The 16,184-nt window shown below is 42.0% G+C and overlaps 1 protein-coding gene and 1 pseudogene across 1 annotated transcript; both read left to right on the forward strand.

Annotated features, from left to right (window-relative positions):
* The first annotated feature begins 5,421 nt into the window (after nucleotides 1–5,421).
* Nucleotides 5,422–12,543, forward strand: LOC138155889 (lymphocyte antigen 6D-like). Its single transcript, XM_069081154.1, has 3 exons — nucleotides 5,422–5,580; nucleotides 11,069–11,167; nucleotides 11,602–12,543. Exons 1-3 carry the CDS (start codon nucleotides 5,529–5,531, stop codon nucleotides 11,826–11,828), a joined length of 378 nt encoding a protein of 125 aa, XP_068937255.1. The 5' UTR covers nucleotides 5,422–5,528; the 3' UTR covers nucleotides 11,829–12,543.
* A 148-nt stretch (nucleotides 12,544–12,691) lies between these two features.
* On the forward strand, nucleotides 12,692–13,770 carry LOC138155884 (large ribosomal subunit protein eL24-like; annotated as a pseudogene).
* The last annotated feature ends 2,414 nt before the right edge of the window (nucleotides 13,771–16,184 follow it).

Below are 16,184 nucleotides of genomic sequence, written 5' to 3' on the forward strand. Positions count from 1 at the left end.
CTCTCTCTCTTCCTTTCTCTCTCTGATTGATCTTCCATTTTCCACCTTCTTACATTGTAGCTGAGTGGGTTCTTTATAATTCTCAAAGATAGTTTCTGAAATAACTGGAAAAATAAAAGTCAGGTCTTTGAAGAGCCACCAGCATACCAGGGAGAGAGATGTGTTCTGCCTGCTACCATTCAAGAAATTTTTGTGAAATGCCATTAGATTGTAAGCTCCCTGAGGGCAGGGCCTATCTTTTTGTGTTCGGCAATACTTAGTATAGTGCCGGCATATAGTAGGTACTTCATAAATGTTTATTGATTAACTGCCATTTGTAAAGAGCATTGTATGTGGATTCTGGTTGTCTGGGTGAAAATCTTGGCCCTTCCGGTTGATCTGTGTGATCTTAGTGAACTAGAGCCAGCTCAGAATGGATTGGTAAGAGCCCAATTGTTAAATTTCTAATATGAGCATTTAAACCTTAGAAACTGGCAAGCACTACAACTTGGGACTTGATGTATTTTTTAACTAATTGTCTAGGCTTAAGTGTTAATAATGCAGGTTAAACTTGTGTCCTGGGTACATGTCACCCCCCCCACCCAACCCCCAAGAAATGGTTGTTAAATATTTACCAGCACACTCTTGCACCTAATCTCTGTGGGCCTGACTTTCCTCATGCATACTATAAGAAGGTTGGACTAGATAAAAGTTCTTTCCAGCTCAATATCTCTGCAAACAGTGTGCAGAACCCATTGGTTCTTGCTGAGGGAGATTCAAAGTTTAGATAAGACAAAGGGGGAGATCCATGTGTGGCGGGGGGGGGGGGGGGGGGGGAGCAGGGAAGCCTCACTGGGTCTTACATCCACCAGACATCAAATCTAGCTTCATGTGAACATATAGCTCTTTCATTGAAGCAGAGTCTGTTAAGAGGCAGGAGGAATTTTATAAGTCATCTAGTCCAAGGGTGAGGGAATTAAAGCCTAAAGAGGACAGAGACATGGAAAGGGCAGGGTAATACAATTGCTAAGTGACAGAGCTAGGACTCTACCTGAGGTTTCTTGATCTGAAGGCCAACACCATGTGCATTAGTGCTGAGGCATATGGTGCCATGGAAGGAGCCCTGGTAAAGAAAATCCAGGTTTTCAGTCTGTTGTTCCCCAGAGAAGCATAGATTTAAAGAGAGAAAGGATGTTAGAGGCTGACAGATGAGACAATGGAGGCACAGAGCTTAACTGACATGCACAGGGTCACAATTGTGCTAGAAAGCATCTGAGATGAGCCCAAGGCTTCCCATCACTCAGTCCACAACTTCATGACGCCTCGTCCCCTTTACATGCTGCTATGCTTTAGAACTTTGAAAAAGCTATAGAAACAGTTATTATTTCTTTTCCAAGCAAAGGAGGACTTGGAAGAGAAGGAAAAACCAGAAAGTCTGGTCTTTTAATAGACTCCCATCCCCCAAGGGCTGTGGATCTCTTATCTTTTGCCTGAACTTGTTCTTGGAGCTCTTGGTGGACTTGTCAGGTGGAGTCAGGTAAAGATAAGGGCTCAGGGGATATTAGAATGGAACAGATTAGAATAGAATGGAATAGAACAGAACACAATACAATACAATGTATGAATAGATGATACATGACATGATATGATACAATACAATACAATACAATACAATACAATACAATGCAATATAATATACTTCTCGGGGAGATGGCTCCCTCCCATGCATCCATGAAACTTTGGAAATTCCAACCAAATAAGAGCCAGTCCAAAAACCTAAAATCATAGGAATTTTGAGCTGAAAGGGGCTTTAGGAAGGACTTAGTTCAACCCTCATAAATTAAGGAAATTAAGGCCCAGCAAGAGAAAGAGACTTACCCAAGGTCACACTGGTAATATGTAGCAGAGCTGGGATTTGAACCCAGACTTCAAGTCCATCTTTTTTTTTTTTTTCCATTAAATGTCACCACATTGCTGTCTCCTCTGGGCAAAGGCTCCAAACCAAGACCCTTTCCTTATAGCCCTCCCTCCCCTACTGACAGTTAAGAGTATTGCAAGTAGAATAAGAAAGTTCAAGACTCCAAGCCAACACTGTCTATAGGACTGGATGAGTCATTTTATATGTCTGTTATCTCATTTCTAAAAATGAGTCAAACAATGCATGTACTCTAATTCATGGGGTTGTTGTCATGAGAAAAAAAGTACTTTTGAAATGTCAGAACATTGTAGACATTTGTAAAATTATGCTTAATTAGCATTATCCTCTGCTAAAATCCTTCTCCAATTCCTTTGTGGGGTGTGGAGGTGAGTGTGGGTCTGGAGGTCCATACCAGAAATTGGACAAATGCTACAAATTGGGACTTGATTGGTTTTGTTAATTCCGTAGACTTAGGAAAGTGTTAATAATGCAGGTTAATAATAATTATTAATAAACAATTAGATTAGTAATAGTCAATAATGCAGATTAAACTTATAAGTGTGTCAGGTATGCTTACATTTTTTCCAGAGAGCTGGATGTTAAATATTTACTAGTGCACCCCTGCTCAAAGTTCTTGCAGGTCTAACCAAATTGGAAAAGCTTCATATGTGGACCTGGCAATGACAACTTCTCTGATTGAGTTTCCTCTCCTATAAAATGGGGAAAGTAATACTAGCATTGCCTATTTCATCATGTTGATGTGGGAATGAGTGTCATTAGGCCAGATGACAGACTATGTTCTGTCATTCTAGGATTAGTTTTGGCAAGTTCGCTTCCTTATGGGGTTGGTCATAGGTTGATATATTTTTTAGTCACAGTAATAGTAAATCATAGTAGAGTTGGTATGAGCAAAATTACAATTATTTTTAAGTACTGGACTATTATATTAGGTGACAGTAGAAATATCTAAGATTGCTCCATTTTTTTACCTCAACTTGCTTTCTATTCCCCTCCCCTCCTTTCTGACTCAGTTTACCCCATTTCTTCTGCTTGGAATTGAATTTTCTCTGCCTCTTCAAGTTCAACCTACTTTTGGGGGTCCGTCAGCAATGGCTTCCCAAAACACGCTAACTTTTGCTCATCATCTCTTGGCTGTCAGAACCTCTCAGGGTCTGACACACAGTCTAGCTCCTGATCACAGTGTCAAGTGTCAAATTGATAACTGGGGCATGCTCAGAGAATGGACACCTGGATGGAGGTCAGAATGCACACAAGAAAAACTGGAGAAATGGGAATGGTTGGTCTGGGAACGAGAAGATCTAAGAAGCCCATGATAGCTGTCTTTAAGCTGAGAAACTGTCACATGAAAAATATATTAAACTTGCTCTGCTTGGCCCCAAAAGGAAGAGCTTAGAGCATGGGAGAGAAGAGTCAAAGAGGCAAACTAAGGCATGATGTCCGGGAATACTTCCTAACATTTAGAATGATGGAAAAGTAGGATGGGCTTACTCCAGACATCATAGTCATCATCATCATCATCATCATCACTAGCATTTATATAGTCCTTTAAGGTTTGCAGAGTACTTTACATAAATTAATGCATTCAATTTGACCCGGTGAGATAGATGCCATTATTATCCCAGTTTCACAAAGGAAGAAACTGAGACTGAGAGGAATTACTTGTCTTGCCCCGGGTCACACAGCTAGTTAGTGACTGTGGCAGGAATTAGCCAGACCTTCCTTTCTCCATGTCCAGTGATGTCAAGCTGATGAGGTGGATAGGACATCCAGGAGGATCTGTGGGGACCAGGACTGATCTTACACTACATAGATCCAGGAGTTTCCCAGGGGATGGGCTCTAGGTTTGCTGCCTCACCTTCCTCTCCCAGACCTGAAGCTCCCAGATCACCAGTATTGCTTCAGAGTACTCAGTGAATAATTAATTAGCAAGCTTTTCCCAGGACCTGGACACTCCTTACCCCAAGGGAGCTTTTACCATAACATTTGTTGAAAGAATCTACTGAGGGCCACTAGTCCAACCCATCCTGGAACAAGAATCTCTTCCAGGACACCCTGAATTGGTAGACATTCCCCACTTCACTTAAAGACCTTTGGAATAGTTTCAGTTAAGAAATCCTTCCAGACATCAAACTTAAGCTCCTATTCACAACCTGCACCCCTTGCTCCTAGTTCTGCCCTCTGGGGCCAAGCAGAGTAAATCTTTTCTCCACATGACAGCACTTAGAAATCCTTAAGCATGGCTATCTTCTTAATTTTTCTCTTTTTTCTTTCTTTTTCTTTCTTCCTTCCTTTCTGTTTCTCTCCCTCTCTCTCTCTCTCTCTCTCTCTCTCTCTCTCTCTCTCTCTCTCTCTCTCTCTCTCTCTCTCTCTCTCTCTCTCTCTCTCTCTCTCTCTCTCTCTCTCTCTCTCTCTCTCAATACAAGCCCAGGTAGACAGCTTAAATAAAGAGTTATTGGGAAAAGAGAAGAAAGGATACCTTCTTCACTGGTTTTAGGAATAAAAACAAGAAACCAAGAGAAAATGAACACTTACAACACTCTGTCCACCCTTCCAGGTCCATTGCCTCAATGGAGCCTTTTTTTTACTACTTCAGTTCCCAGAGAACTCTTCTTGCATTACCATCCCAATAGTGCTTCCTCTCAACACTTACAATCTTGGTCTTCCATTACTTTGCATTATTTTGTGATTACCACATCTGTAGAAGGAAATGCTGGCTCCCAAAGGAGATTGGAAGTTCTGAAGGTAAGGACTGGATAGCTTTTTCTTTTTCCTCCTGCCTCCCTTGAAGTACATGGAGACCAGACTGAGTGTACAGGAAGTTAGCAAAGTTTCAGTGGTTGATTGAAGAAGATGGCCAAGGGTACCATCATAAGATTTTAGAGTTTTAAGGAAAATTAGAGGTGATTTGCAGCAGCTAGGTGATGCAGTGGATAGAGTGCCAGGTGTCAAGCCAGGAAGACCTGAGTTCAAATTTGGCCTCAAACATTTACTAGTTGTGTGACCCTGGGCAAGTCACTTAATCCTGTTTGCTTCAGTTTTCTCATCTGTAAAATGAACTGGAGAAATAAATGGCAAACGACTCCAGTATCTTTGCCAAGAAAACCCCAAATGGATTAGTGAAAAGCTGGACATAAATGAAATGACTGAACAACAGAAATTGGTTCAAATATTTCATGCCAAGAAATTTGGAGGGGGGGAGGTGGTTTGTCTAACATCATGCATATCATAAGGAGAATTATTCAGAATTCAAGTTCAAGTTTTCTCCCTCCAAATACAGTGCACTATTCAATACTCTAGAGAAAAGAACAAAATGTTCCCTCTTCCATGGTATCCATACCCAGCCCTAGGAGGCTGTCAATAGGCAGGGAAATGTGAAATTCCCCAAAACAAAGGGGTTGGGGTGGCTGGGGATCTAAACGGGCTGAGGCACATTCCTGGGATGATTCAGAGATCCTAGATCCTACTTCTGATTAGCTGGACCTGTGCCTGGGGCCCAAATGACTCTTTGCGCTCACCCTTCCTGCACCATCACCTGTCCCCAGATGGGGCTATAAGACCTCTGTGGGGAAAGGAGGGGCACTCACTCCACTTTGGGTGTGATCTAAGCAACATGAAGTCTCTCCTGATGCTTCTGGCAGTGGTAGCCATCACCATAGAGCAAGGTGAGGGGGTGAAAGTCTGGGGAGGTGGGAGGTCTACCCTATAGGGCTTGGGGCTCTTCTTATGGTGGGGGATGGTGATTTTTGCCTTGGCCCTTGAACCCTGCTTTTGCATTGGGTCACAGAATCATACTTCAATATTCCTTTTAACCCATGATTTCATTGGTATGTGTATTTTTTAAAATGCAAATTCTATCTCTTCTATACTTTAGCAAAAAGTTTCATAAATTAGTATAGTAGATGAAAAATTCATCATCTGGTGGCCAGTTTATGGTGGTAGGGCCATCTTCATTTAGCTAGGTTGGTTTGTGGATGACAGACACATGGTCCATTACTAGGTTCATATTTTCTGGTTTGGCAGAACCTGCCAGGGATTGGGGTCAGTTGAATAGCTTCTCAAAGTCCAGGGTTGTCCCATAAGGACAAGGAGGGGTTGAATCATAAAATGAAAAGATCACAGAATTTGAGAATGTTACAGCTGCCTGGGCCATAGCATGTCAGAGCCAAGAGGAAACTTAGAACATAAAACATATTATTGGGTATTGAGTATTATTATTGGGTGAGTTTTTAGAACACAGAATGCTAGAGCTAGGTAGAAACTTAGATCACCATGCTCAACCCCTTCTTCTTAAGAATGGCTGAAACTAAGGACCAGAAACAGAAACTGACTTGCATGTTTAGAAACAACTATAGCTACCTTTTCATATAGTATCTTTACTATGGTACTATAGACATTATATTATATTATCTATAATATGTATATATATATATATACACTATAGTATCAATCTCTCTTTCCCTCTCCCTCTCTCTCTTTCCATCTATACTATAATATCTATACAATAGTATCTTTTAAAAAAATTAATACTAATGTTAATTCCCATTTCTATGAAACTTCACAGTTTGCAGGTTTCATGAGACAATTCTAAGAAATAGAGATAGTATGAAGACAATTATCTCCATCTTACAGATAAAGAGACTGAAGGTCAAAGAGGATGTGTGACTTGCCTAGGGTTACACAACTAATAAAGGATTTTTTCAATTCAATTCAACTCAGTACAACTGACCTTCCTGTATTCAACTCAATTCAACACAATTTGATATATCGAAATTTGGTTGGGGAGAAGGGTTTAAAATCCATTTGCAATTCAATGTGTGATTGAAACAATATCAGAGGGGGAGGTAGAATCCAGAATTTCTGACTATGGGTTTAATGTTCTTTTTATTATTCAACATGATTTCTCTCAGGTGAATAGCTTGGGGGGGGCGTCATTTTAGCAAGAGTGTGACATTCTAGATATGTAGAATGATTTCTAGTCTTATCTCTTCCACTCACCATGTGGCCTTAGGCAAGTAACTTACTTTCTAAACCTCAGTTTCCCCTTTTGTAGATCCTATGAAAGATCAACTTTTAAAGGTATATTATGGAATTAAGATGAGGGGTGTGTGCAGAGGGAAAGGATATAATTGCGCTGACCCTCATTATAACATTGGGGCTTGATTATTTGAACCTCAGACCCAACTTAGTCTCTCTCTCTCTCCAGTAGTCACTAACATTCTCTCCAGCTTCACCCCTGGCATCTGGGGACAAAGAACAGAGATTTCTTTCTCTGGTCCCTCCCTCCTTCCCCTGTCCCCTCCCCAACATCTACAACATCTATACCCAATTAGTATTGATTTCAACTGTGATTTCAAGAATGAGGGTGAGTTTGTGTTTAATTATTTAAGTATGCATGTGGTCGTGGGTGATCTTGTCTGAACTCATAGTTGTCTATGTATATGTGGTTATGGTGGTGGTGGAAGAATGAGTATGGTTGTGGGTGTATCTGCAGTGGTGGTGGTGTGTATGACTGTATGTGAATTAGTGTGGGATTGGATCTTAGTAAACCTACTTCATTATGCACGATAGTGTTTGTGGTTGTGCACGAATGTGGAAGAACATAAGAGACCACTGGCCAAACATGGAGGAGAAGTCTTTTCTCCTGGCTTGTGTCTCCATCATCCCTCTCCTTCCAACCTCATACTTGGGGACACAGGCTCTCATGGCATCCCTTCACTTCTATGAGACTTTCCCTATCTCCTTTCTATCAGTTCATTCCTGAGACTGTCTCTGTTCCTGAAACCCTTCCTATATTTACCATATTCCAACTTCTCTTGCCAAACTCAGTACTGTAGCCCTCCTATTTCTATTGAGACCATCCCATCTGATAAAGGGCAAGGGGGGGGGCACCAGATCTAGAGGGCTCCTCGTGGTTCTGTAGAAGAGAGGAAAGAACCCTTTAACAATGAGAGGTATGTTTGTCTGGGAACTGAAACCTTCAGGTAGTTTGTAACCAGGTAGGTAACTAGGTAGGACCATGGATTAACCTTGGGACACAATGAATCACATTTCTGTGAAGCTTTGCTTTTGGATTATGAGGCTATAACATGGGAGCCACTTGGTGGCAGAATACCCAAATTTCAAGCCAACTAAGCATTGGGTGGGGATGGGAGATAAAGTCAAAGGGAGAGGGAGTTGACCTCAGAGTCAGAAAGACCTGGGTTCAAGTCCTTTGACACACACTAGCTGTGTGACCTTGAGCAAGTCACTTAACCTTTTTGTAGACCCAGCCAGAATAGTGAGTGTCTTTACTGAAATTCCCTACATCAATGAAGTCACAGGTCTAGGAAGAGAAGAAAGAAAGAGATATGGAGAGAGGCAGAGACAGAAAGAAATACACACAGAGAGACATAGAGAAAGAGACACACAGAGAGAGAGAGAGAGAGAGAGAGAGAGAGAGAGAGAGAGAGAGAGAGAGAGAGAGAGAGAGAGAGAGAGAGAGAGAGAGAGAGAGAGAGAGAGAGAGAGAGAGAGAGAGAGAGAGAGAGAGAGAGACACTCAGGATACCTGAGTTCTATACTCTGCTGTAGTAGAAAGAGAATTTGATTTAGAGCCAGAAGATCTGGACTCAGACCTCAGCTTCCTACTTACTGTAATCTTGACTCAATCAAACTCTCTAGTCTTTGGTTTCCTTCTCTGTAAAAGGAAGAGCTCTCTAAGGACTCTTTCAGGACACTCCTGGTCTCAGCCATGCCACTGACCTTCTATGTCTCTTCTCTCCTCTGGGTCTCAGTTTCCTCATCTGCAAAATGAGCTAGAGGAAGGAAATGGCAAACTACTCCAGTATCTTTACTAAGGAAACCCCAAATGAGTTTGCAGTAGAGTTTACAAAGGTTTTATCTCATTCCCCATTACAATGTATGTATTACTATCTCCATTTTAAAGTTGAAGATAAAGAGGGGTAAGTGACTTGCCCCTGGTCATAAAGCTACTAAATCCTGGAGGTAAAATTCAATTCCAGGTCTCACTCTAATCTAATTCTCCTACTTTCCACTGTATCACCTGCCTCTGATACTCAGTGGGAATAGTCCATGGCTGTTCTGGAGCCAGTCTGACCAGTTCCAGAGACTGGATTGTTGAATTTTCAGCATGAACATTTACACCTCAAGAACTAGAGAGCCCCATAAATCAGGGCTAGATTTACTGTTTTGTTTATTGTTTAGACTTAAGATAGTGATGGAGAATGTGTTAAAAATGAAGATTAAACTTAAAAGTGTGTTGGTGTGGATCAGATGGGGGTTTTTTTTTGTTCCTAGAGGCCAATTATTAAACATTTATCGGTACACCGTTGGAATAGTTTCATAAATTCAGAAGTTCAACACTATCCAGTTCAAGCCTGGTCTGTACCAAAAGGCAAAGCTATAGTCAATCAGAAGAAAATGGTAGGGATTAAGTGGAAAGAGCAGAGACAAAGAGAAGAGGTTCAGAGGGAAGAGAAAATATCAAGTCCCTAATTTTGGTTATAAATATAATCTAAAATCACTGAAACACAAAGCATGAGTTGGAAGGGACCTCAGTGGCCACCTGGTTTAACCCATACCACCTCCCCAAATCCTTCCTATTACACTCCCTACAAATACCTGAAAAGCTTCAGTGGAAGGGAACCCAAAAAGTTGTAACTAGGAATTCTAGGGGAAAATCTAGGGGAAAATTCAACTAGCACTCACTTAACTCCACCATTTTTTTTTCCCTCTCTAGACTGAACATCCCCAGTACTTTTGTCTAATTGCTTTTCACAAAGACTGGCTGGAAGGACCTTCACTATTCCAGTTGCCTTCCTCTAGAGAATTGTCCTCTTCCAATTGCCAATGCTCTTCCTAAAATGTAGCAGTCACAACTGAAAACAATGCTTCATCTGTGCTCTTACCAGGGCAACATGCAGGGAGACCATCACTTTCCTGGCCTCAGATTTTGTACCTCTCTGGGAGTAGCCTAATATTATATTTTTTCTTTGGCTGCCATATCACATTATTAGTTTGGATGGAGCTTGTGGCCCACTAAGACCTCAATTTGTTTTTTTCCAGATGAATTGCTGTCTACCTATACTTCATATGCCTTGTACTTGTGAAGCTGATTTTTGTGAACCCATTTCAAGACTCTTATTTAAATTCCATTTCACTAGATTTAATTGAACATCCTAGCTCGATGAGATGTTTTTGCTCCTGAATCTGTCATCTAACATGTTATCTATCCTTCCAGTCTTTGAAAATTGTGGGTCTTAGGGGGCCCAAGTGACTAGACTAGGGTCACATGTAGCTAGTAAGTATCAGAGGTAGGATTTGAACTCATGTCTTCCAGAATCTAAATCCAAAAGTTTTACCTACTATGCCAACTAGTACTATCCTTCTACCTGGATACACACACATACACATAGATATATGTATGTATAGACACACACATATGTATACAGATTTATATGTATATATAGCATATACATATGTGTGTAGATATGTAAATACACACATATAATCTCCTCTGACAAAATACAAGCTCTTTGGGGGCAGAGAGCATTTCACTGTTGTCTTTGTATCCCTAGCACATAGTAGGAGCTTAATAACTGCCTGCTTTCATTGGTAAATCGGAAAGATAAGGCTGATTCTTGAGAATCATTTAAGCAAAGTTTGAAGAACCATTTGCTAGGGATGTTGTAGGTGGATTCTTGTTCAGGTATGAATTGGACCAGATGGCCTCTGGGGGCCCTTGCATCTTTGATATACTATGATTCTTGGCCTCTAAGAAAAATCCAATGAGGGGCCAAGGAATGAGCAGTGGATGAGAGAAGCTGGAGAAAGGTCTCTAGCTCAAAATGTGTTTTTGGAGCCATACACAGTTGCACTCTGTGTCTGCCTCTGTCTCCAGGACAGAGATTATGTCTATTCCCTCTATAGGGTGGGAGAGATAGGGATGTTGGGGCCAGGCAGAGAAGCTGTGTTTCCTCCAATCCTATTGCCTACTCCCTCTCTGAACAAAGGATACAGGAAAGAAGGGGCGGGTCAGGATGCTGAGGACTGAGCCCAGAAAGGATCCCTGAACTAACCCCTCACAACCCAGGACCCTTGATTGAACCCACTGAACCCTGGACCATCTGACATGTCCCTCTTGTACCTACAGCCGAAGCTCTCCAATGTCACGCCTGTGAAAGTTCTGACAATTGCAAGAAACCAATGTACTGCCCCAGTAATTCTCAGTTCTGCAAAACAACCATCAGCTGTGAGTATCTGAGAAAAAGTGCAGAGATATTTTTTTCCATATCATCCCTTAGTCTGGGACAGAGATAGGAGTTCCATGAAGATCCTTGGAGGAAGAAGACTTAGGGCAGAAGAGACCTTACTCACTATGGAGATCATCTAGGACTGGTGGGGCAGAAGTATTTGACTATTCATGACTGAGATGGTGATGGTAGAGATTGTTGATGCTGATGATTATGGTGATGGTATGAAGATGGTGAAAGCAATAGTGGTAATGGTGATGGTCAGACTGTAATGGTGATGATGATAATGATGGGATGGTGGCAATGGTGAGGATGGTTGTGACAATTTCAGAGAATGGAAGACTAGATTTGGGGGGTTAAAGAGTTGGTAGTGTGTCTAGATGTGTGTAGATAATGTTTGCGTGACAACCTCTTCTCTTCCTCTCTCCTCTAGACCAGCAATTGTCAGGAAACCTCATAAAGAAGGAATGTGCTGAGTTCTGTAATGAACAGAATACTAATGCGGGCCAGAACCAACCCCAGGTTCGGTGTTGTAGAACAGACTTGTGCAATTCTGGCGTCGAGAACTCAGCTCCTGTCCACACACTCCTCAGCCATGCTGTCCTGGCTATCAGCCTGACCCTGGCACTGGTCTCTGTCCTCTACTGGCCCAGCCTGTAACCTATGGGACCCTTAGTCAGGCCACAATGCACCCCCTCACCCAAGCCTGTCCTGAAAGGTTCTGAGCCTTCTCTCCACACAATTCCAACCCAGCTCCATGTCCCTCCCCAATCCATTAACTTCCTCTCCAAACTCCTCTTAGTTTCCCAGGATAAGGGGCATATGACGAAGGGGGTGCTCCTTATGCTCCCAGGGGTCCAGGAGGTCAGTTCTGCTCCTCCCTTCCCTCAGAAGATAAGCGTCCCAATTGGCCACTCAGAGAGTCACCCTCACTAGGTGCTCCTGCCAAATCCATCCAGGGTCCATTAACCAGGATCACTTCTCAATAGACCCTTGGTTTTCATCTGGGGGAGGGGAAGAAGAATGGAGAGGAGGGAAGATCATCTCATGGTACAATGGAAAGAAAAATGGATTTGGAACCCAGAGAACTGGGTTTGAATCCTGATTCTGTCATTCCCTGGTTATATGATCCTGGATAAGTTGCCTTAATGGGCCTCCGTTTCCTCTCATCTATATAATGAAAGAAGTAGACTCAAACAATCTCTATAGTCCCCTCTAGCTCTACAATCCTGTGTTCTCTAGGAGGTATTGGGATGAGCAGGAGGACAGAGATGTGGAAATAATTTCAATCCCACCAGCTTTTGTATTGTTTCTGTTAGCTCTGATTTTTATTTTCTACTCAATAATAACAAACTACTGAAAAGAAAACAACAAAGTCAGTCTTTATTTATTGGGTATGGGAGGGAGAGGGGAGGGGGTAGGCCTAGGCTAGGCCAGTCAGGCTCTCTGAGACCCTTTGTGACCCTTGACTCAGCTGGGTTAGACACAGAGTTAGCCTGCCTTCTATCCCTTGCTTTGGAGAAGTTTAGCCACATTCAGCCCCTTTGGAGTCTATCAGCAAATGCTCTGAACCCTGGAAGACCAAGGAGGAAGGTGTGTGCATATATACACACACACAAACACAAACCCCCCAAAAGAACCCTCGAATATGTGCACACCCAGAAAACACATACATAAACACATGATGTATATGCCATAGCATGATGGTATAGTAGAAGGTTAGACTTGGAAACCTGGGAATCTGGTTCAGATTCTGACTCAGATATTTATTATCTGTGTAACTTTGCTTGTATCACTGAACCACTCTGGGCCACGTTTTCTTTATCAACAAAATGAAGAGGTCAGATTGAATGACCTCTAAGTTCCACTACAGCACTAAATCTATGCTCCTACAACAGTATGATAAACACTTATCAAGCCCATGCACAATTAAGACCCAAACACAATTTAAAGCAGATGTAATCCCTGTCCTTCAGGAGCTTGGGTGTCTGACCCAAGCCACACCTGCATGTCTGTACATAGAGATGCTCATAAAAACAAACCAGGCTTTCTCTTCGCCATCTTCCTCACGCTTGCAACCATGAAGGTCGAGCTGTGCAGCTTCAGGGGGTACAAGATCCACCCAGGTCACGGAAGGCACTACGCCAGCACGGACAGGAAGGTTTTCCAGTTTTTGAATGCAAAATGCGAGTCTGCATTCCTTTCAAAGAGGAACCCCTGGCAGATCAATTGGACTGTCCTGTAGAGAAGAAAACACAAGAAGGGCCAGTCGGAAGAGATTCAAAAGATAAGAACTTGCCGGGCTGTTAAATTCCAAAGGGCCGTCACTGGGGCTTCTCTTGCTGATATAATGGCCAAGAGGAACCAGAAACCTGAAGTTTGAAAGGCCCAACGAGAACAAGCCTCAGGGCTTCCAAGGAAGCAAAAAAGCAAGCAGCTAAGAAGACAGCTGCATCTGCTGCTAAGGCATCTACAAAGGCAGCACCTAAACAAAAAATTGTGAAGCCTGTGAGAGTTTCTGCACCCCGAGTTGGTGGAAAACGTTAATAGTATACGAAATTGGATTAAATAAAAGGAAATTTAAACAAAAAAACCAAACAAACCAGGCACCCAAAAGTAAAACAAATGGAAGCATAAGCACATATGTACAAAACACATACACATACAAGCAAACACATGTGCCCCTTTCCTGTAATGCTCATCTTACATCATTAGCCATGTTTGCTGGTTGTCTTTGGAGACTTGTTTAATTGGCAAGTATTTGCCCATTGGCCCATTCCCTCCTATATCCCTCAAGCTCCTTTATCTCAAAACTACCTTTCCACAGGGGATGTGGGGTATATTCAGGAAAGACTAGTACCTCTGGTGTGAGGGCTGCCGAACCCTTTTCAGGGCTGCTTTCCACCTTTGTGTCTACCTGATTCACCCTTAACTCTTCCTTCCTTCCTTCCTTCCTTCCTTCCTTCCTTCCTTCCTTCCTTCCTTCCTTCCTTCCTTCCTTCCTTCCTTCCTTCATATTTCCTTCCTTCCTTTGTTTCTTTCTTCCTTTCTTTCTTTGTAATTCACCTAACTCTCATGTGTGACTACAAAAAACATTAGGATACACAGTGGCCATACCCCATTAAATTATTTCAACAGCCAACTAAGCCAGGTTTAGGATAACCAATGGGTCTCAAACACTTTGGTGAATTAGGGGGGTGTCTAACCCAAGCATATGAAAACCTCTCCGGTGGAATGAGCAGATGAGAACAGTTTGTTATAATGGCCATGAAGGCAATTAAAGTAGGCACTGTGGAACATAAGAGAGCTTGGTCAGACATCAAAGACCCCAAGGTCATCCACTGCAATCCCAGCCATCACCAGTAATCTTGATTTTGTCTTGCTACTGGACTTTGATGACTCTAGAAGAGAGAGTAAAGCCAACTCTGCCTCTATTCAATCCAATTTATACACAAATAAAAAAAACATTACCCATACCATTTTATCTACCTCAAAGTCTAATGGTGACAGGCAAGTGATAAAGTGGCAGGTGCATATACACCGGGAATTGTAGTCGCGATTCTCCACACAGGTAACCCAGGACACAGGATCATCTTCTTGCTGGACTAAAGCAACAATGGGATTCAACAGCCTCCTGTGTGTCTGAACAGCTTTTTTTAAGGACCATACTGCTTACCTCCTGGTATATGCAAGCAGCTAGAAAAGGTGCCCTAAAAATTGTCTGCTTCACCCAACCTCAGCCTATTTACCATGGCAAGAAGGGATCCCACCCTGTAGTAAAAAAATATATATAGAAAAACTTTTGCAAAGATGATTCCACTTACCACCAATACATGGAATGTGGGCACCCTTATGCACAACACAAAATCCAATAAACCTGAAAGACAAACAGCTCTTATTATGAGAGAACTCGGCAGGTATCACATCCAAATAGGAGCCCTGACTGAAACAAGGTTGACAAATGAAGACCAGCATACCAAAGTCAAAGCTGGCTACACATTTTTCTGGAGTGACTGCAGTGAAGGGGAACACTGTGAAGCTGATACAAGTTTTGCAATCAAAACTAATCTAGTCAACAATCTCCCCAAAGAAGTGAACAACAGACTTATGACAATGCAATTGCCACTTGCAGGAAAATGTCCTACCACCATCATCAGTGCATATACTCCCACCATGATGAATCCCGATGAGGTCAAAGAAAAATTTTATGAACATCTGGAAACCCTCATCATTAATATGCTAAATGAGGACAAGCTTGTAATTCTGGATGACTTTAATGCTACAGTAGGCTCAGACTACCAGACATGGCAAGGAGTCCTTAGAAGGAATGGGGTCAGAAATAGCAATAGTAACTTACTACTGGAGACTTGTGCATCTTGTGACCTTCTCATCACCAAGACAGACTGTCTTTCATTAACCTAAACACAATAAAGTTTTGTGAATGCACCCTTACAGCAAACACTGGCACTTAATAGACTATGTCATTGTAATGAAGAAGAGACAAACAAGATGTGAGACTAACAAATGTATTGTGTGGTGCAGAGTGCTGAACTGATCATAGACTTATCCTCTCCAAGCCAAATGTTTTTATTCAAGAAAAGATGTGATTCCAAGACAAAATGACTACTAGAAGACTTAATATTAACAAATTAGAACACTTCTTCAAGCAGGAAAAGAACATTGCTAACTTGGAGGGAAAACTGAGCCAGTGAAGTAGAAAAGGACTGGGCAGCTTTTAGAGATTTGGTGTATGGCACTGCATTTGCTCTCCTGGGCCAGAACACTTGCAAACATCAAGATTAGTTTGATGAAAATGATGGGGAAATTCATAAGCTGCTAAAAGAAAAATGAGAAGTCCACAGGGTTTACCAGCAGTATAGCTCATCTGTCTCTAAGAAGGCAACATTTAACTCAATTGAAAGTAAAGTTCAAGTAAAGCTTAAAGAGACACAGGACTCTTGGCTCAGTATTCAGAAGGCAGATGAAATTCAGTTTTATGGTGATAGTAACAATCTG

Source organism: Petaurus breviceps, unplaced genomic scaffold, assembly GCF_028583685.1.
Source record: "Petaurus breviceps papuanus isolate PSGF00001 unplaced genomic scaffold, PetGlider_PUasm1.0 98, whole genome shotgun sequence".
Classification (NCBI taxonomy): Eukaryota; Metazoa; Chordata; class Mammalia; order Diprotodontia; family Petauridae; genus Petaurus; species Petaurus breviceps.

Bases quoted from the DNA above. Each gene is read 5' to 3' on its own strand.
- LOC138155889 (XM_069081154.1), top strand. From the start codon at position 5,529: ATGAAGTCTCTCCTGATGCTTCTGGCAGTGGTAGCCATCACCATAGAG. The intron at 5,581-11,068 runs GTGAGGGGGTGA...TTGTACCTACAG, and splicing joins AGCCATCACCATAGAGCAAG to CCGAAGCTCTCCAATGTCAC. The intron at 11,168-11,601 runs GTGAGTATCTGA...TCTCTCCTCTAG, and splicing joins CTGCAAAACAACCATCAGCT to ACCAGCAATTGTCAGGAAAC.